Consider the following 22,446-nt stretch of genomic DNA (forward strand, 5'->3'; position numbering starts at 1 on the left):
CTTATGAGAGTGTGTTGTATGGTTGTCAGTAAAACATGCTGTAAATTGGGGAATCAGCCAGATATTAGTTCCCCAGAGACAACAGCAAGGAAAGTAACTAACGCCCAGGCAGGTGTCAAACAACGATCAACAACCATTGTCCAGCAAGCAAATTACAATTCAATGACTCGCCTGCATAAGGCCATGCCAGGGGAATTGCTCAACTTTGTCTGGTGACTCAGCAATGACCACTAGGCACGCCTGGACTTGTGTTCTCCAAACACATGGACTAAGGGTATAAAACAGAACACACTGCAAGCAATAAGGACACTCAGAGGACTGAAGTCCCCAACAGAGGGGACTGGCCCAGGTTTCAAGGGTGAAAACCATGTACTATGGACTGCAATATTCAGTGGGATGAGGAAAAACTACTTAATCTAGATATTACCCAGTCTAATAGGGTTGAGAGTTTAGACTGCGTGCTTATATTTTCTTTTCTTTTGGTAACATAGGGCTTGTCTACACTGGCACTTTACAGCACCGTAACTTTCTCACTCGGGTGTGAAAAAACACCCCCCCCGCCCGAGTGCAGCAAGTTTCAGCGCTGTAAAGTGCCAGTGTAGACAGTGCACCAGCGCTGGGAGCTATGCCCCTCATGGAGCTGGTTTTTCTTGAGCGCTGGGAGACACCTCTCCCAGCACTCTGCTGCAACTACACAAGCCAGTGTAGCCTAGCCCTAACTCTGACTTTTTGCTTATCACTTATAATCACTTAAAATCTGTATTTTTGTAGTTAATAAATTTGTAGTTAATAAATTTGTTTAACTGTTTATCTTCACCAGTGAGTTTGCCTGAGGTGTTTGGCAAGGCTGTTTGCTCAGGTTTACAAAGGCTGGTGTATATCCACTTTCCATCAATGAAGTGGTGAAACCAATTAATAAATTTGCACTGCTCGTCTTGAGCAGTGAGCTGAGGGGATTTGGCTGGTGCCTTTCGCTATGTGATTTATGTATGGCTCTGGGAGCATTCCTGCAGTCTAGCTGGGTGTGGGCCTCCACATGCAGTTGTGCTGAGTGATAATAGCACCTGGAGTGGTTTGCTGCTTGTCACTAGCAAGGCATTGTGAGACACAGCCCAGGCTGGAGAGAGTTAAGGGGGCACAGTGGTCCCACAATCCCAGGCTGTACCCCAGGGATCTCATCACACTTATGCATGTTTGTTAAACATGATATAATGACAGGAGGCTTAAAACCGAGGCTATTGGCTAAGACTCCTAAAGCATGGCTGCACAGAGGTTTTTGGGGTAGGGTTGCCACCTTTCTAATTGCTGGTAACTGGTCCCTTGAGGCCCCACCTCTTCACCAAGGCCCCACCCCTGCCTCTTCCTCCTTAAAGTTCCACCCACTGTACCTCACTCCTCTGCACTCTTTCCCTGTTGCTCGCTGGATTGTCTCCACCTCCACCCCACTCCCGCTGGGCTCCCTCTGTTCTGGGGCTGTGACAGGAGCTGCTGCAGCCTGACAAGCAGCCTGCCTGCAAGTAAGAGGCAGCCCTGGTTGAGCAGGGGCTGGCACAGGTTAATGACCTGGCACCTCCCCTGCCCGGCAGTAACCGGACTTTTGGCGTGCTGCCAGGTCCCCTTTTTGACTTGACTTTCTGGTAATACACCAGGCACCTGGGAACTCTAAATGGCACCTGGACACAGAAGCCAAAAACTGGACTGTCCAGATAAAACCAGACGGGTGGCAACTCTGTTTTGGGGTCCTAGGGCAAATTCTGAAACTGAGGTCCTCCCACCCTTCCAAAAAACGACCATGGTGACGAAAGAGTTTAAAAAGCGAGGAGAGGGGCAGGTCAGAGAGGGCTAAGGCCTGTGAGATTGCTGGCTTCCCCTTGGGGATGAAGGCTGTGCAGTAAAGAGGCATTTTAGTGCCCAGGGTGGGCAAGCATATTTGCCCCCCCCCACCTTTTTTCCCCTCCTCATTTTTCTTATTTAATTCTCCAATCCTTCCAGTCATTTGCTTAGGCTTATGTGCTTCTTTCTTTCCACTTGCTTATACATTCGTCTTGACCTTGTTTTGATTTCTATTGTATTTATTGCCAAATGACACACACACAATGCTTGGGAAATGCATTACTTTATGTCTATACATTTTCCATTTCCTTTCTGTGACCTTTCTCTTCATTGTTTTTGCACATTTAAATTCACACAAACCTTCCTTTTCTTTAAAAAAAAAAAAAGTATGCTACTGAAGTTCTACGTTCCTGCATTCATTTTCCTATATTTTAGTTTCATTTAACTCCTGTTAGAATCTAGATGTCCAATGGAATTAATAATGCAGTAGGAAGCCCTTCACGTCTAGGTCTTCTGAATCTGGCCTAATTTGGTAGTGATCAAACCTATAATGTCAGTGGCATTATTTAAAACCTAAATCCTACAATACGATGGCTGTCTGTGGCTGTTTGGTGCATGATGTAATGTGGTTGTCTTGGTCATGTTCCTAGTGGGCAGGTCTCCATATCACAGAAACCACCAGCGTCGTTGGCACAACACCACTCCCTAGGTAGCAGCCTCAGCAAGGATGCCAGGGACTGAATGTGTATGGAGACTAGATCACTGCTGAGACATGTTGGCAGGCTGGTGTGGGGAAACTTGTGCTGTGACTGTCCACGCTGCACCTGTTCAGTAGATAAATAAAGGACTTTAGTCTCTGGAGATGGTGATCCAGCACCTTCTGCAAGCAGTAAAATAAACAAATAAAGCAAACAAAAACTGCCACTGATATCGTCCCTAGGATTTTATATTCCATCCATAGTGTGAGATAAGTAATAACCCTTTTCACATGTAAGAACAGATGTGAGCTGATAGTTTAACATCGCTACTGCTCTGTTATGCTTCAGTCTCTGAAATGCCAACCTTGTTGAAAAGCCAATTTTATACTACTTATCTATAGCAGGTTGTTCTCTTGCCAAGATATTGGAAACATTCATAGTGTGCTGCCCCTTTGTGCATAACAAGCATCCCATATGTTGCAAAACACAACAGCAGTTCTGATTTTTGCATGTGTCCCAGCTGCACGCTAACCAGAATGGCTAGTCTGCCTCCTTTTTTGAAGAAGAGACAAGACAGCAGCCTTAGCTCCCAGAATAAAGGAAATCTGTGGAAAACGTGCTTACTTTTCCACATGTCTGAAGACCTTCCAGAGGTCTTCTGTATGGATGGAGAACTTTCAAGAAGGCTTTCCAGGAGATTTGTAAGGTATTCTGTACAGATATATTTGCTATATACTGTTTATAAAATAAAGACCTTTTTTACTGTTATAGATGATGTCTCAGATGCACAGTTGTACCTGATGTAGGTGTCTGGATTTTGCAATAAAGAAGAGGCAGACACTGCTGACTACTCACTCTTAGTCAGACTCCAACATAATCTATGTGAGAGGCTCCTTGCAGGACTCTGAAAGCAAATTTGGCCTCATACCTGAGAAGAAGCAATTTACAGAGACCTCTATCTGGATATCTGTAGCCCTCTGAAAAATACAGGCAACAGTAGGAGGGGTTTTCTTCTGAGTATAGTCTCCACTAGTCACAGGGAGTGTTTCCCCTCTTTGCCTGATCCACAGAGGATCTGAGTCTATCACAGTCCCAAGCTATAGCAACCTACATTCTTACTCCTATTTGACCATGCTCCAATCCCCAGTGTGGGCCCTGATGACAACCACACATATGTATCACACCCGATGTCTGTTTCTTTAAATTTGCTTTGCCTTCGGATATTTGTAAGCTTCTCCCTCAGCAGTTCCTCTGACTCTTAAATGGCTGCCTCTGAATTTTGATTTAGTTGTTTGCTATAATCTTGTTTAAATTCAGCTCATTTAATTTCTTTCCCAATATCTTTCTTTGCTATTCAGGCTCAACCTCCCGAATTCTCCATCTGGTACCTCGGGAGCTGTTTCTGCCCCACCAAGAGTTTGATTACCAAACCCTTTGAACTTGATTCGGGATTTGACAGCCAGAGGCAGGCCGGAGGGGATACATCAGAGCTGCAATGGAGAGGGAGACCCTAGGGAGAATTGTGTCTCAGAGCAGTACATTCTGCTGTCTGGCATCTCTGCACTCTTACCCTTGATGCACTGTGCACTCCTCCCCACCCCCCACCAACTGGTGTAGAAAGGAGGCAGTAATATAGCTCTAGCTTCATTATGCTCCCCATTCAGTTAATACATGGGAACATCAGCAGGAAGCAATTCCTGTTCTCCCCAACAGCACTGCACTGAGCAGAAGCAAAGGAGTGTTCTCTTCCTACCCAATACACACACACACACACACATAGATCCAGGAGCAACTTGGCCATTTATGTCACACGTGGCCACATTGTGAACTACAGACCAATGTAGATTATTGAGTCTCTTTCTGTCTGCTTCTTTTTCATCCATCAATTCATTGTCCTCCTCTTCATTTATACTGTAATGTTGTCCCCAGTGGACTGACAGGGCCTTGTCTTTGAATAAGGCTCCTGAGCCATAAGCATAGTAAAACTAGCAATGCTTTGTCTTGAGGAGGCAACTGTCCTAAGAAATTTATCTTACATCCAAAAAGGTCATTTTATCTGATTAAAAAAACCTTTTTTTTACTTTGTGGGATCCAAAAACTGGAAGTCAAATATCATCACATAAAACACACTGACTACGCAGTTGGCTGTAGGAGTAACTGAGATTGGTATTTTTTGTTCATCTCTATTGTATACAATAAAAACAGACATTGAATGACTTGAAAGTAGGTAACTGCATAACTAGCGCACTTTTGTAAAACTTCTATCGCAGTTAACAGCTTCTTCCTTCCCCCATTCCTTAATATATCTGTCACAATCTCTTGTGTCTTGCCTTAAATTAGATTGTAAGTGTTTTGTGGCAAGGACTGTCTCCTATTATATATTTGTACATAGTCCAGCACAATGAGGCCCTGGTTGTGACTAGGGCCTTTGGGTACTACTGTAATACATAATATAAAATAATTCCATGTTAACCAATCAGTCTTCTTGTAATCGTATTGGGGTTTGCATTCTTATTTGCAACAACAACCCCCATTCCAATCATCATATAAGGGATTCTGTAACATGGATATAGCAAAGTTCTTGAAATACAATAGTTGACCTGATTTGTAAGTATTCTAAATCTATTATATTGTATTTAAGACATGTTGAATAAGAATAAAAAGAAAGTTCATTGAGTAACACCATAATGGAATGAGTAATAGTATTCTCTCCCAATGGTATTTCTTTCATATAGATAAAAATAAAAACAACAAGTCTCAGGATGTTCTTATTTATTGCTCTTTCTGCTTGTTGTTAATCAAGTTAGTTTACCAGAGGTTGTGTTCCTCACATTGTAGCTTCACACTGAAGTCTAGGGTTGCCACAAATTAGTGATAAAAATGGGATTCCTGGATTAGTAATCTCTGTTCATTTTGCCCTAGTCAGCAAACCAACACTGTTAAACAACATTAAGTATGTGCGCAAATCTTCGTATCAGAAAGGGCCCAATTCAGGCCAACAATTTTTAAGCCCTCTTTGAAATTAATCTCAAATGATTAAATGATTAAATCTTTATCCCTGTTAGTGATATTTATTAAGCACAACTATACTGTGCCAAAATAACAAAGTTGAAAGCAAAAGGATTTTACACAGTGACTCAGTTTTGCGCTTCCTGTTTTAGTCATAACAAAGGCCAGTGTTTTGCATTTTAAAAAGAACTGCAGTTGCATTCATTAAATTTTACTTTTTTATATATTAATTGCTCTTTTATTAATTTGCTATACACTGTTAAATTGCAAAAATACAAAATATAAAAAATAACTTCTAAAAATGCATTTTAATACACTTCCCATTTACACATTCTTTCTGCATTTTAAGTGTTATTGCACGGATTCTCCTTTTTATATTTTTTTTACTATTTCTTCCCATCCCCCATTTTTTTCATTTCATAGGCACCAATCCTATGCTTTACACACATCCTTAATGTTACTCCGGAGTAATCCCATTGAAGTTGATGAGCTAATGAGTTCACAGAAAAAAATCTAAAAAAAATGCAGTTGAAGGCGACATGCAAAGAATAATTTTATAAAATATAACGGAGAAAAAAGAATTCAGAGACTGCAACTGAAGTTTCTTTTTCAAGCGTAAAACACTGAATTGTTTTAAAACCAGTTGCACCGAAGTCACTACGGCTAGGTTTAAAATAAATCAATGGGAGTACAGTTAAGTATTTGCATAGCTGTTTGCAGGATCGGAGCTACAGTATTTTTTTAATGGTTACAGATTATTTCGTATTGCAGTTTCTCATTCTTTCTCTCTCTCGTTTTTTCAGTCTTTTAAAAAGACTTTTTTGACGTTGCATTTCTTTTTCTTTGAACAATTCTTGCCCCTTCCCTCGTTTTAGCACCATCTCACTCCCGTTATTTCACCACTGTGCCTTTTTTAACTTGCATCCCTCCCATTTCTTAGCACTGGTTATTTCTTTGAATTACTATTTCTTTTTGCACTTTTACCTCCTTCCTCACTATCTCTTTATTAGCGGTTGCTTGATGGGTGCATTTCCTACCTCTCTGTATATTACGGACTATACTACGTTCTTGCACTTTTTCCGGGAATCTCTCTCTCTTGACGTCTCTCTCTCTCGTTTCTGGCAGGTCCCCACTCCCCTTTTCCCAGCGCCTCTGGAAACGAAGGCTGCTCGCCTTCCTGCTTCATTACTACAGGAGCAAAGGGGAACCTCCGCTCCGGTCCGTGCTTTGCAAGCGCCCTGGCTGGCCCCGCGGAATCCCGACTGCCCCGAGCTCGTCGGCAGCGGACTGGCCCGGCGGAATCCCTCGTGCCCCGAGTCAGCTGTTCGCCCCGGCTCAGCTGAGCGCCGTGGAGCCTGCGCAAGGCGGAGACTGAGGCAGGGGAGGGAGAAGATGGCGGAGGCAGAGTAAGTAAGGGGGCTGCGGAGACACTTGGCGCTGGGCACTGGCTTGCAGTGGGAGTGGCGGGGCGGTAGGTCGGGGTGGGGGAGATACGGATTGTGCCTTCTGGGGGACGCAGCTGGGGTGGGACAGAGCAGCTGCACGCCTGACTAGGCTGGGGATGTCTCGCTGCTAAAACCTTTCCCCCTGGAGGGGGTGACTTCAAATGCCGTGTTAAGTGGGGTGGCTCCGGGGTTCCCTTTTTGGGATCGTCTGTAGTGAACTGCCCCAGGCGGGAGTCAGCCCTGTATTATATGTCAGAAGGTGCCACGTCCACATCCGGCCCTGGGTAAGGGTCAGATGCTGCTCTCTGGGCGCACAAGCCCCTTGTTGGCTGCAGCAGGAATTTTATACGTCTGTCCAAGGGCAGAATTTGGCCCTAAATGATTAATAACAATGTGCTGCTTCCCATCTGGCCCGGACCCAGTCACTGAGAGTTGTTGCCACCCGACTGTTGGCGTATGCAGGGCCGGATTAACTCTCCTGTGTGCCCGGGGCTATTAGATTTTGTGGGGCCCCTGTATGCAAGTCTTTTTCCTAATTTAAAACAAAATGATCACAGTTATGGCATCGAGGTTATTAATGCTATACTAAACTCACCTTTTAATAAACATAAAGCTGTTCTGTGGTTACATTTCAGTCTTAAAACATGTAGAATATAGTTAAGTTAATTCAAAATAGCCTACTTCTTACCTTAGAAGAGCTGTTATATTAGTTTCTTTCTGGGAGGGAGTTTGGGTGCAGGAGGGGGCTCTAGGCTGGGGCAGGAGTCTGGGGTGCAGGAGAGGGTGAGGAGTGTGAGCTCTGGGAGGGACTTTGGTGCAGGCGAGGATTCTGACCTGGGGCAGGAGGTTGGGGTACAGGAAGGGGTGCAGTGTCTGGGAGGGAATTTGGGTGCAGAAGAGGATTCTGACTTGGGGCAAGAGGTGTGGGGTGCAAGCTACCGCCAGGAGGCACTTACCACAGGCGGCTCCTAGAAGCGGATGGCTGCTGTCATGTCTCTGCGTGTCCCAGGGAGGAGAGGGACAGCATGCCTCTGTGTGATGTCCGCGCCACCCCGCAGTGATGGTGCTGGGGCATGGGCAGCACACAGTCCATCTCCCCCCCCCTCCCCAACGTGGGGCCGCAAGGACATGCCAGCAGCCGGCTACTTCTGGGAGCAGTGTGAGGCCATGGCATGCAGGCAACCTGCCTGAGCCCTGCTGCACCAGGGCCCCCCTTAGCCTGGGGCTTTGGGCTGCAGTCACTGAAGTCCCTGCGTTAATCTGGCCCTGGGCATGTGTGATCCTGGACAACAGGCATCTCTCTGAAAAATCCACCATCCGCAGCAGATGCTCTAGTTGGCAGACTAATGAAGGTCTGAATTCACCTTGCCATCTAGCTACTCTCTTATCTATGAATGTGTGCCAGAGCCACAGTGGCAGACTGTAGTGGAGAAACTTGCGCTGGTATTGTCTGTCCTGAACCTGTTCTGTTCTATGCTTTTGCTTTCCAGGGCTGTCAGGCTGGTAGTTATCATAAGCACGACATTGACTTAAAAAAAAAAAAAGCCTTCAAATTAATCCAAAATGATTCACAGAGTCTCCTTCCAAATGAATGGGACCTTGCAAGGTCAGGAATCAGGGAAAGCTGCATAATTATTGGTGCGGTTACCTGAGTGGTTAAGGTGCTGGACTGCAATCTGAAGGTTGTCTTGGTTTCAAGTCTAACTTGATCTCACACTGAAAGGTTCACTCAGTTGCAAACTGGGTACCTGATCCATTGGGTTAAGCAGTAAAAGTCAGTCTGATGTGATGCTGGCCACATCACTCCCTTATGTACTGTTGGCCAGGAAACTGACATGCCTTAACCACCTCAGTCTATTGAAGCTATTGTTTTGGGGGAACTTTGACTTGGCTTTGAGGTGAAGGTCCTGGATTTTAATGTCATGAGGGAAACTTAATCCTTGTCTACATTAGAAAACTCCCTTGGTGTGATAATGGTAGCTTTTCATCTCCCAGTTCTCATCACCTGGTGCTAGATTTTTAGTTTAAGAAACTGTCTTCTTTTCCACTCCACCGTGTTTTGCATAACATCTATATACTACATAAGAATAGTTTATTTGTGGGATTCACACAAATGAGCCTTATTGATTAGCTCAACTGGTAAACTTTGGAGCTTTTCCTGTTAGAGACATTGCAGTGACTGGAAAAAAAATCTCAGGTGATAATTTCATTGTTGTACATGACTCCCAAAGCCTTCATGTGGCACAGTTTCCCCTCACTAAAAAGTTTGGGTTGAAGTGGTGTGCCACAGAAGGGATAAAGTGGAGTCGAGCCTGTCTTGTAAAGGTGCCAGCTTCGTAGCTTTCCTGCGTTGTTACAGCTTTTCAAGAGGTGATGGCACAGCAATGTTGTAGGGTCAAATTGTAAACTATGGTGGCATTATTCAGACCTGGATGGAAGCTTTGGATAAAATGTAACTGATTTTGATTAATGTGTATATATAGGCGCATAAGGTTCCCACACACACAGCTGTAACTTCCCTCAGAAATCTTAATCTCCACATTTAATGCAGGAGGCACATTAGTAATACATTGGAAAAAACCTAGGATCTTGGTGCTTTTTAAAGATTGGTCAGTTGTTGTCCCTTATTTATAGGTGGGAAACTGAGGAATCACACAGCAAATCAATGGCAGAACCTGGAGTACAACCTAGGAGTCCTGTGTCCTTGTTGCCTGCTCCTAACCAATACACCATGCTGCTAATTCAAGGCAAAGCACTCGCTGCTGTAAACACGTTCATACTCTCTATAACTGCCTCTGCACTAGGGAATTCCTTTCCTTGCTCTGAGCGGTCAAGGTGACACTGGTAAAAATGTTTGGGCCGCAGCAGAATTTGCCCGGTTAATAGCACCACTGCAGCTGCACTGTTGCTATAAAACAAGTAATTTCCTGCCATGGGCAAGGCCTGTGATTGGTTGATGAATGTTGCCAGTTGTTTCATAAATCATTGTCTGCTGAATTCTTTTAATATTGCGTATGCTGACATCATTAAACTCCATCCATACCACTGCCAATATGTTTTCTCTAGTAACTAATAATAATAATAATACCAAGCTGTATATAACATTTTTCAGCAGTAGGTCTCAAAGCACTTACAAAGTATCATTATCCCCGTTGTACAGATGAGGAAACCGAGGCACAGGTAGGTGAAGTGACTTGCCCAAAATCACCTCACCTGCTAATGGCAGAGACAAGAATAGAAGCCAGGTCTCAAGAGGCCCAGTCCGGAGTTCTATACAGAAGGCCACACTTTTTCCCATGCTTTTTATTTTACTTCTTTAAACAATGACATATTCTTACTTGGAACTTCAGTGATTGCGCAAGAGGTCCATGGCTTATCTCACTAAGCAGGTGTGATAATGTTTAGCTGCTGCTTTTGCTGTCATCTCATTTTATATGATGCTTATTAACCTTGCCCAGCTCTCCTCTTTCCCCCTGTTTAGGGGCAAGAGTACATGACATTGCTGTGGCAGCAGTGAGATAAGCTGCCACATTCATATTTTTTTTTAAGAAGTCTTAGTCGCTTAAGATGTTGCTGCTCTATTCTAGATAACTCAAAATGTAATGGAGATTTATCATCTGCGCCATCATGCCAGAGCTGCATCAGATCTGGTAGCGTTGTAAATTTAGCACTGGTGTAAATGACTACACAAGATGCAGGAGGACAGAAAAATAGGCCCTCTGTATCCACAATAATGGCAGCATTTCAAGTTCACAAACCTGGGTCGCACACTTAACTGCTCACAAGCGTAGTCCTATTGGAGTCATTACGACTGTCCACATGAGTGAACTGATGCCCAAATCCACAAGAATGAAGTTCCATATGGAGAGGGCAACACTTTTTTATGCGGCCTTTTTGGTAACCCTCTCAAAAAGTATGGATTTCTGCCTAGCTGTGGATCATAAGACAGTATTGAAGACTGTATGGTGTGCACTAGGAATGGACTGGGGAAACAAGGAGTCTTCTACTTCTGTCTCTATCCATGTGGCCATGAGTAAGAGTTACAGAAAGCTGCCACCAGTTGGCAGTTTCAAATTTAAAAACAATGTTTGTTTTCTTTAAAGTTCCAAGTGGCTAAGCTGTCCATGTCCTAGTGAATGTGATGTTGAATCCACTTAAAACAATAGTTTTGATTGATGGTTTTAAAAAAGATGGTTGAGAAGGAAATTCTGCTGTTCATATCTAGTGTGTACAGAGCTGGGCGTATGTGTCTGGAGTGCTCTGATGCTGATGGGAAGGTGGAGTTTCTTTACCTCTTTGCCCTGTTTGTTTTGTAGCTGAGAATCATTTTTCTTAACACACTGTTAAAATTCTAATGAAATCTGTGTTGCCTTCATGAGAATTTCTGTGTAATGGGATTGTGTGTCCTTCTAGCTTCCAAAGACTCACTTTCTCAATTATTACAAAGCTTGTTGGCTCCACTCTGCAAATTTTTTCTCAAATTTCATTTCCCCACTCTACACTGTGATCATTTTAATGGCTTCTTTTGAAGATCAAAGACGTGTGTAACTCCACAGCTGCCTTGAAGCTAGATGCCTCATTCTCCTCTGAGCCACCTACACCCTTGTACCACTTCGTTGTCTTCTTCCACATCAGAGTCATCACAAACTCATTCTCGGGTTTGTTTTCCCCCCCCTCCAAAATATGTAAAGCTGTTGCTAAAACTTTATTTTTAGCAGCATATTCATCAGCTTAATGCATGATTGCAGACAGAACTGCAATAGCATTGTTGCACAAAGAGCTAGTTTTGTTGAGGTTTGCCTTCTTCAGAAGGTAAATTATATTTTCTGCAAATTCAGAAAAGCTTGACTTATTTTTAAATATATTTTTTAACAGATTAAAATACATTTTTGTAAAAATGTCGTCTTTTTTTCAGCCTTGTCTGTTGTTTTCACAGGGTTTGGAGTACGTCCTAAATTGGAAGAGTTAAAATACTGACTGCAAGTGGGTCCTCCCCAGTCACACCGGTGGATATCAGCTAGTGCGTCATGGCAGAAAGCGATGCAGCACCAACCATATCAAAAAAGTGTGGTCCATACATTTCGTCTGTAACCAGTCATGGCATAAACTTGGTGATACGTGGATTAGTGCTGTTTTTTATTGGCGTGTTTCTTGCATTAGTGTTAAACTTGCTACAGATTCAGAGAAATGTCACGCTGTTTCCACCAGATGTGATCACAAGCATCTTCTCTTCAGCTTGGTGGGTACCACCTTGCTGTGGGACAGCCTCAGGTAATGTCAGAAGGTGCCAACTGTCTGTATGTTTCGTGTGTGTGTGTGAAGGGGGGGTGGTAGTGAGGAAATGAAAAATCCTTCATTAGTAGAAAAATATGGAAGATTTAAAATTTTGGATCTAGTCCTGCCCCCTTTACCATCTATCTGTTTCCTCTCCAAAAGATTGGTGTACATTTTACAGAAGTTGTAGGGTGAATCAGAATCGTAGAAATGTAGGACTGGAAAGGACCTTGATAGTGTGTCTAGTCCAGTCCCCTGTACTGAGGCAGGACTAAATATTAGCCAGTTTGAGCCCTGCTGTGCTGAATTCTTGAGTCAGAAGATTATGCTCAGTTTTCAGGATTAGGAAAACAGAGTTTGGCAATCCACTGAAATCCATACGATTGTAACCTTGAGGCTAGATTACTGCCATGCCCTTCGTGGGCAATTCTGGAAAGGAACCTGGAGATCCCAGATTTTGCAGCATGGAGTAGTTTGCCTTGTCTGCTGTAAGCCATAATGAGAGTATGCCATTTTTGCCCCAGCTTCCTGTTTGCTTCTGAGTGCGGGTCAAGGTGCAGGTTTAGATCTGTAAAGCTCCACACGGTCTGGAACGCAGCTGTCCCCCTCTATCCTAGGGCCGTGGCTACACTCAAAACTTCAAAGTTCTGCTGCGGGAGCACTCCTGCAGCAGCGCTTTGAAGCGCGAGTGTGGTCCCGGCCACAGCACTGGGAGAGAGCTCGCCCAGCGCTGCAGGTACTCCACCTCCACGAGGGGACTAGCTGGGGCACTGTTTACACTGGCGCTTTACAGCGCTGTAACTTGCTGCGCTCAGGAGAGTGTTTTTTCACACCCCTGAGTGAGAAAGTTGCAGCGCTGTAAAGTGCCAGTGTAGCCATAGCCTCTGGAGATATAGGCACAAGGTGCTGCTTTGCTCTTGTCAGTGGCACATTGTTAACAATGGATGTTCTCTGAAATCTGCTCCCTTTAAAATTCTGACAGAGTTTAGGCTTCAGAACACAGTGCAAGACCTTTCCCATGGGTCAATATAACACTTTACCAGTGGATTATTCTGAGCAGCTGGATGGGGGAATTCTATTATAAGTAGACCTTTATTTTAAAGACAGTATCTTCCTTGAGCTTGATTTTAATAAGAGCGAGGAGTCCATTTGCCTCTGTGGTTGGTGATACAAATCAGTAAACTTACCTTTGGTCTATTGGGCACTTCTGGCAGCAGGGTTTTGCTAAAGGCCATTTTTAAGTCAAATATTTTATCTATTTACTTTTCTTATGGTGTGGTGTTGAATCATTTCACAACAGATTTCATAGAAGAGCCTGATCTAAGAGGAAACTGTCCAAATAGCTGTCTCAATATGTCAATTTTGTTCTCTCTGTATTTGGAATGTTTTGGTCATAGTTATATACTTGTATCTGTAAGTTGCCTGTCTAACATAGCTCTTATTCTCTAATCTTGCTGCTATGGTGCCCTGTATTTGCTGCATTTTTTTTATGCTTAAATAGGTTGTCTTGACATAGAGCTCATGAGGGGTTTGATTTAGTGATAGAGCAGTTTCATTTGGCCATCTCGAAGGATTTTTTCTTTCCTATTTGTACCGGGGCTGAGCTCTCCAACAGCCTATCTATTATGCCTTTTTACAGTAAGGATGATCTCAGGTTTGTTTTGTAAAAGAGAATACATGGATGTAGCTCTGTAAAATTATGTTAGTAAGATGCGCCTTTTGTGTCCATGGGGCTTACAAGAGAGAGGGGAGACAGGCTCTGAAAAGATTTAAAGGGTCAGCGTTATGCCTGCGGTTCTGATTTAGTTCCACACCATGCTCCCACACTATTTTCAGTGCACAGTCTACTCCAGTTGTTTCTACCTAATGGATTTGTTCTGGGGGTTGAAATGAGTGTCCCGTTTGCAATAGTGTCACTCTCTTAGCAAGCAATTGAGACCATTACATACCTACAAACTCTTTACCAGGAAACTAAGGTTCAGGCTTTGTCATAGTCTTGAGGTGAGAAGCTGAGCTTCTATGCTGAAATTGACTTTCAAAGTTGCATGTTCTTAGTCGATTTCTTCCAGCTTTAAATACTACAGTATCTCTTTGTAGGAATGTTTCACAATTCTTCCTCGCCTGCTCTTGTCTGTCTAGCACGCAAGTGCTACCTGAGGGATTAGTGTTTGCAACCTACTCAAGGCGATCTGCTGGATAACTCATGTGGTGTTCTGCTACCCCTACCTACACAACCTGATTTACGTTAATATGTCTCTGGAGTATGACTTCCCCCTCTCCATCACCCCCGGAAAACAGATATGCAAAACCACAAACTATGTAATTCTTTGAACAACCCTCCAGGCATTAGGCCTAATTTACTCATCCCAAAGACACAAATGAAGAGAGATTTTTCATAGCCATCCATCAGTGCTATTTGCGGAGACTTTTTTCATCTGTCACTGTTACCTATCAGTTGGGCCTCACGTCCTCAGCTAGAATGTTGGTTACAAGGCAATTTCTGATGCTGCTTCACTGGGGTTTTTTCATTTATTTCTTAAACCCTGTAGATCAGGTTCCTCTCTGGCACATGGAAAATATCTCCTGTGAGATGCATCCAGCCTACCACCATAATAGGTATTAGAATTCAAAGCTACCTCCTGAGCCCCTGCTTCTTACATACTAAAACAGCGTAACATTAAACAGCACTTTCAAGTGTGCCTCCCAGCTGGGGTGGCAACTGTCTTTATAGGTGGAACTATGTATAGTGAGTGTTTAAGGAAAAGTATTGACAATGTTTAGAAAATCCCACTTTTAGTTTATTTTCACCCCTTCCTGGTATTATGCACCAGCGCAAAGCTGCTGTGGCTGAAGATGCTGCAGGGGAATTTTAAATTACAAACATATAGCTGTTTTCATTGAATTTTAAGGCAGCCTTTTAATAATAACTTATGTTTTGGGCCTAAACGATCTGAAATGCCTTTTTTTATTTTTAAATCATGACAGTGTTTGAAAAATATTTGTTTTTTATGATTGCAGAATCATCTTGGTTTAGATTGTCTCAAGATATTGCAGATGCTTTAATTGTTAATTTTTCTTTAATATTTCCACAGCTGTGATTGGGTTGTTGTATCCCTGCATGGACAGACATCTGGGAGAGCCACATAAATTTAAGAGAGAATGGTCCAGTGTAATGCGATGTGTAGCAGTCTTTGTGGGTATCAATCATGCTAGTGCTGTATCCTTCTGTGTGGTAATGAAGTTTGCAGTAACAAATTAGTTTCTGGCGAACCAAAGGTTAAATAGCTGCTCACAATGTAACTGTTTCTAAAATATGATGTATAAAGTTTTACAAGGACATACAGAGTATAGCTTAAAGTTAAAAGTGTTATAGAATGTCAGTAACTGCACTAGTTAATGAAGATCGTCCATATAAATTTCTGGAAATACCACTTAAACTGAAATCTCTCACCCTGTTTTTTTTAAATATATATTTGTGTCTTTTTTAGAGTTATTCAGGTACATACAGGAAAGGAGTTTATGCTCAGAGACATTTTTAAGGATGCTCTTCTTGCACTTATTGTAAACTCAATACAGTTACAGTTTCAAAGACCAAACTTCACAAGTGTAGCAGCATCAGTGAAGCATGTGCACTTTGCTAAGCATGGGGAAAAATTGGTAGGAAAATAAATACTTGGCATTGGTTATTCATGGATCTTAAAGCATTTTACAAAAGCGAATAAGCGTTATTATCCCTGTTTTACAGACAGGGAACTGAGATGCAGATAGGCTAAGTGACTTGCCTTAGAATATGCGGAAAGGAGAGAAGTTACAAGTGAGTCAATGTGGCATGATGTGAAATCCATCGTTTTTCTGCTGAATTCTCAAAAATCCATGTACAACTTTACACTAGATTAATACTAGCCTTGGATGAAGGAGTCATGATTCCGAGAAGCCCATTGGACAAAAACGTTCTCAGAACGGACTGTAATGCCTCACTGGCAATGCATGAGCAGTTGTGCTTTGTGTCAGCATGTATAGGGTCTCCCTCTCCAAGTTAAGGCAATTAACTAGTCTACCAAACACAGACTCAAAGATAAGTAATTAAAAAGAAAATTAAGAATCTCTAGAAGGCTCATTCTTTCATCTTTAGCATCAGGTCCCAGACTATGGTCTGCAGAGGATTGCTGGTGATGTGGTGAAAACTCCCTGGCCATGTGGTGCTGGCTCTCTTTCTTCTTTCCAGATGAAAGAGAACCAGAGGAGAGAGAATGGTTGAAATGAGATGCCAAAGGAAGGCATGGAAAATGGGCTGCGTTCCCATTCAAGTGGCCTTACCTTTGGATGGATGTTGTTCTTTTCCCACAATACCCCATCCTATCTAGTGTGGCCAGAAAAGTTGGAGCTATCAAAACTAGGGTCTGCTAATATCGTCCTGCGGGCCTCAGTTCTCCCATATTTGAAGACGTGTCCATCTGATTTCGTGGATGCCACCAACTTCTGACCATCCCCTGACTGTGGGCACATTCAGATACAGGACCCTAAGAAATTCTGACATGTTTCTTGAAAATTGAGTGGTGAACTCCTCATGAGTCAGATTACTTTCAGCAAACACCTCTGCAGTTTGCTATCAGCCATTCCACATTTTTAAGGAAGCAGTGCTCTTCCATAACAATTATTAGTGTAGCAACTCTAATTTCTTCTAAGTGGCTTCCTGAAAAGCCTGAGCTTCAGTTCATCTCACTTTAAAATAACAGCATTTGATCTGACTTTTGGTCATTGTGTCCTTGTGTCTGCCATTCTCTCTCTGCTACTGTCCAGTTTACCCCATTTCTTGTTAGACTACTCCACTAGATCTTTCTCCAGGCCCGTGGATTCCTGTGGTTGAGACCAGGACAGCCTTTTTACCTATACATTTGTCACCCCCTAAATCTAAGTTTAGGCTTATGAAAGTTAACAATCTCTCTTTAACGATACTTTCTTACAGAGATTTTAAGAAAACGAATTAGTCGGTATTTGTAAAGTGTTTTGAAGAGGGCAAAGTGCTACAAAAGTGTTTAGGATTATTAATTTATCATATTTGCATAGCTGTAGCTTTTTTAAAAGCAAACAAGGTTCTGAATAAATGTTTTACTGGATAAAAATACTATTCTAATTAAAAACATGTAATAGTTATTAAAATTAAATAGATTTTGTTTTTCCAAATGACCGTATTTCGGTAGGCAACAAGGTAAGATAAATGGCATTTTGGCAATTTAATGCTAGATTTAAGGCTTTAACCGTAGGATATTAAAGGAGCAACAGGTGAGGCTGGACTGTCATTGGTACTTCTTTATCTGAATAGTAATATTTTTTACAGTAAATTTGTCAAAAAATCTGGTATTCCACTTAATTTCTGGCTAGTCTCCTTGTACTTTAAAACACTTGTACAGTTTGTAGCAAAGTCCTGAGACAACATTATGGGTTTAAAAAATGTTGTAAACTTAAAATAACATTTTAAGTAAATATTTTTCTTTACTTAGATAAAATACTTTAAAATTATTATTATAGTATTTGTATACCATTTAGTAGTATTAAATGAAGAGAACCATGTATATGCAAGAGCTAGATGGTATTATTATGTAGGACTGTGTTATTTTTCAGGTGAAAAGTTAGTTAACAAAGTAAATATTATTGATCTTCACCTGAAGTTGGCACTTTAAAAGTGATCCTTAACAAATGACCACAGAAAGTGGATTTTGCCAACAACATACAGTTGTCTCTTACACTAGCGGCGCTTTCAATTGGACTATGGTGGACCTTTGATAGATCACGAAGTGGCTTTGGTCTTGGAATAGGAATTGCTTTTCTGGCCACCTTGGTATCACAGCTTCTGGTCTACAATGGGGTTTACCAGTGAGTCTTTATTTTTCTTCTGGTTAAATGGTGTTCATGTTAGATTAGTAAACAAGAACATTGAAGGTAGATCTGACTTAACTTGAGCCCCAGACTTGCTAAGAATTAAACACTTTACTTTACTGTAATTGGATTATTCATATGAGTGCTTATGTGTGTGTAAGACTGAGATTTTGGTTTAGAGTTGTAAAGCTGCTACATTACCAACAGCAAAACAACCTGGATCAAACAGAGAAAGGATATTAGAATGAATGAATGGATGGGTAGTAAATTCAGTATTTGCAGTAAGAAATCAAACTTTCTACTACAAATGTGTGTATCTTTAGGCTAATTTATTCCCATATCCAGATTTCTCGGTATGTCTATCTCTGTGCCTAACTTTAAAAGTATAAGTTTTTTTGAAGTAGGGATTATGCACAGGGTTAAGTTCAATGTTGGCAATAAACAGATAACAATGCAAACTTGTATTCCTTTCTAGATATACATCTCCAGATTTCCTTTATGTTCGTTCCTGGTTACCATGTATATTTTTTGCTGGTGGCATTACTGTGGGGAACATTGGTAGGCAGCTGGCAATGGTGAGTTAGGGTTTATTTTATTTGGGATAGGGGAGTGCGATACTGAGCTTGTATTGTCTGGTTTTAAAAAATTCTTTCCTAATAAACACCAACCAGTTATTCAAACTGCAAATGTGGACTAAGATGGGAGTCCAGAGACAGTGCTTTTCGGTTTGGTCAACATGTCCCTGCCACCGGCAGAAGTTCTGTCCGCTGCTGAGTGCCCCACATATCCTAGAGGGTTCCCCATTTCATTGTGTTCATTCTATTCTTTACGTGCTTTCCAGGATTAAGGCCAAAATAAGAACACCATGTTTGGGGGGAAAAAAAGCTGCATAAGCCCTAAGTTAATAGCTAATGTACTTAGATTCTCTTTTGTTGTGCAAGGAGGCACAGAATGCCAGCGCTCTGTGCATAGATTGTGTACAAAATGAACAGTAGTTGGTGAGGGTACCCTGAAAAGCATGGGAGTTTGGGGGCCTGAACTGATCTGGGGAAAGTGTGGGTAGAGCTGTTGTGTCAGTTGCTAGGTAGGTCCCTCCCTTTCACAGCTGTCTAACTCAGAACTTCATTGTATAAATACTTGTTGTCAAATAATTTTCACTTTCTTTGGTTTTTTTGCAGTATGAATGCAAAGTCATTGCAGAAAAATCTCACCAGGACTGAGGAAAGGCAAAATACATCTTTATACAGGAAAATATATGACAAACAACTGTTGGAAGAACATGCTATAAGGAACATTTTAACTATAAAATTGCCAAAATGCAATCCCTCGCCACCCCGCCACCCCTTGAATGGTACACGTTATTGCAATCTGTGATTGCTGCTTCTGTAAGTCAGTTAGAAACCTTGGTGTCTGATTACTGTGAAGTAACACTCGTATGCAATACGTTTAACAATATTTGTTCATAGACAAGATTGGTTTTTTGCCAGTCTAAACTAGGTTTACCATCTTTTTCCACAATGTTACAGTGCCAAACAGACCTTTGAGTTACTGTACTGTAGCTGAAAATTCTGCTTCAGTTTTTCTAGGCAATTTGGGGAATTGAAGTTTTTGATAATTTAGCAAAAGCCAGAGAATTCAAAATTAAAGCTGAAGATACTGCAACTCATGCTGGTAGCTAGTCATAAACATGTCTTTTCCCCTGAACAGAATCACAGCCTTGTACTGATTAACGAAGACACGCATCATGTAAGGCCAGATTCTGACACTACTAGTCATGCTGAGTAATACCTTACTCTACAAGTAGTGTGGCTGAAGTCTGTGGGACTAATGGGTGGGGGAAGGTTCTATTTTTGGTACGTGTATGGTCCGATTTGTGTAATATCTAAGTGTCTCAAACTCTATAATGTATTTATCCTCACTACCCCCACTGTGAGATAGGGAAGTACTGTAATCCTCATTTTATAGATGGGGAACTGAGGCACAGAGAGGCTAAATTTCTTGCCCAAGGTCACACAGGAAATCTGTGGCAGAGCAGGGACTTGATCCCAGGTCTTCCAAGACTGAGGTTATTGCACCTTTCTGTCAGTGTGTGTGTTGGAATCTGGCCTATATTTTGGGGCTTACCCCCAGTTTCCCTTTTTGGCTTTGCAATTCCCCCTTGAGATTATAGGGCACACTCACCTTTGCTTCAGATAGACACCCCTGTGAATGATTTAAATTGATGTCTGCCTGATTCTGCCAGAAGTGAATTAGGCCTGGAACATCCCCACCTCTCGTTTCTTGACTTCCATCACTGTCTTGATGTTGTTTAAGCAAGCTCTTTTATTGCATTTTAATTATTATTATTTTTAATCTTCAGTGAAAGATTTTTAAAACACATAACAGTCACATAAGGAGACTGAAGTTGGTCCAAAGAACAAATACATGTTTAGATAAGTTTTAATAAATAATAATGTCTGTGTATGTATTGTACATGAAGCCTGATATAGGTAATTTTTTTTCAGTCTTGTGTGCTTATATCTGAAGTCTATAACATATGCAGTGAAATGCGTCCAATAGCATGTAACAACAATGAGTCATCAGAAGGAAAAACTTTTGCATGGACGAAGCTTTTCAAATTTTTAAATAAGCAAATGATATTTGGAGATCTCAGTTCAGCAGCGCCACAGTTTTTCATTGGCTTATTACAGCTCCGTGACATTTCAGTGCCTCATGCACATCTTCACAGATTGGCAGGGGTGGCTCCAGGCATTAGGGCACCAAGTGCGTGTCTGGGGTGGCAAGCCGCAGGGGGTGGCCTTCTGGCCGCCATAAGAGCGGCAGTCAGGCTGCCTTGGGCAGCATGCCTGCGGGAGGTCCGTCAGTCCCCCGGCTTCGGCGGCAATTCGATGGTGGGTATGCCCCTCAGGCATGCCACCAAATCCACGTTACCAGTGGGCCTCCCACAGGCATGCCGCCAAAAGCTGCCTGACTGCTGTGCATGGAGCGGCAAAATACATAGAGCTGCTCCTGCATATTGGTCACAATTCAGGAAAGCACTTAAGCATGCTCTTTCCTTTAAGCTAACCTTAAGCATATGCTTAAGTGCGCTCCTGTTTAAGGATGTTTCTTCTCCATCAGGGCCATAATAAATAATGCAACCTTGGATGTTACATAAATGAAGGCTGTAATTCCATCTCCAGGTTCTCGCATTTCACAAGGAACCTGCTGCTATATTTTAATTTTTTTTTTTCCATAACATTTGGCCTGATCTGCATTTCTTACTCAGGCAAGTGATTTCAGTTGGACTGCCTGATCAGATCCTCAGCATGGTTGTCTTCATAAAAAGCCAATGATTGGCATAAAAGCTGAGACATCGATCATAATTTTTACAGTAGCTGTAGGGAAATAATGTGATACCTCATTCCACGGCTTTAATATTGACCACTGTGTGTGTTTAAAACTGGAGGTAAGTAATTTCTTATTTGCTTAGTAATAAGTTCTTCTGTCTATTGGTTTACATACCTATAGAAAACAGGGCATGTGTATTCAAATGTCCAGTAAAAATCCTTGTGAAAAGTGGTTATTGTTCATTTGTGGCACCCACTTTGCAACATTTTAAAATCACATTCATTTAAAAATGATTGGAATATACTGTCAGCTAACTTCTTTCAAAATTTCAGTTTTGAAACTTTAAGCTGATTGTGCAAAATGCACTTGGGTCAGTCATCTCCTTTATTATAGAGATGTTATTTTTTAAATTCTTATTTGACTAAAATAAATTGCTGCCGGACTAAAACTTTGTATGCCAAATTTTCAAACTGCATTATAATTTTATGGCTGGAATACACAGAACCTGAAAAAAAGAGGTACATAATGGGAATGCTGACACAGCCTTAACTATAGTGGTGTGAACATGCTGCTATTGTATAGTGTGTAATTATAATATTAGACTATTCAAAATGTTCAGTATAGAATGAATAAGGTATATTTTAGATACAACTTTATAAGCACTATAAACTCTTCACTAACTATGAGTTGTAAGGTCTATGCTATTTACTTCTACTGTTAAAAGCAAAATATGTATTAAATATAATTACAATATTTTGTGACAGGCTTTTTTTTTTTAAGTAGTCATCATTCATAGTTATAGTGAACATCTCGACAAGTGTTTCACGTGCTAATTTTAGCTGTAGAACTGGCATGATGGTTTCACAACCCCCCTGTTTAAAACTACTAGGTTAAAAACAGGATTACTGAATAAGAAGTGAGACTTAAATCAACAGTGATTCCAACAAAACTTTGGTACTGAACTCTCTTTAAAATTCTGA

The 22,446-nt window shown here is 41.7% G+C and overlaps 1 protein-coding gene across 2 annotated transcripts; it reads left to right on the top strand.

The window, feature by feature from the left end:
* Window positions 1–6,859: 6,859 nt before the first annotated feature.
* Window positions 6,860–22,219, top strand: INSIG2 (insulin induced gene 2). Of its 2 annotated transcripts, none has more exons than XM_032794038.2 (6): window positions 6,860–6,946; window positions 11,922–12,256; window positions 15,352–15,476; window positions 17,967–18,133; window positions 18,612–18,711; window positions 19,315–22,219. In XM_032794038.2, the coding sequence occupies exons 2-6, from the start codon at window positions 12,013–12,015 to the stop codon at window positions 19,354–19,356; spliced, it is 678 nt and encodes a 225-aa protein (XP_032649929.1). In that variant the 5' UTR covers window positions 6,860–6,946; window positions 11,922–12,012; the 3' UTR covers window positions 19,357–22,219. The 2 variants fall into 2 exon arrangements, with proteins under 2 accessions (XP_032649929.1, XP_074926369.1); XM_075070268.1 differs by having other exon boundaries at window positions 6,888–6,946; window positions 11,901–12,256.
* The last annotated feature ends 227 nt before the right edge of the window (window positions 22,220–22,446 follow it).

Source organism: Chelonoidis abingdonii, chromosome 10 (assembly GCF_003597395.2).
Source record: "Chelonoidis abingdonii isolate Lonesome George chromosome 10, CheloAbing_2.0, whole genome shotgun sequence".
In the NCBI taxonomy this organism is placed as follows: domain Eukaryota; kingdom Metazoa; phylum Chordata; order Testudines; family Testudinidae; genus Chelonoidis; species Chelonoidis abingdonii.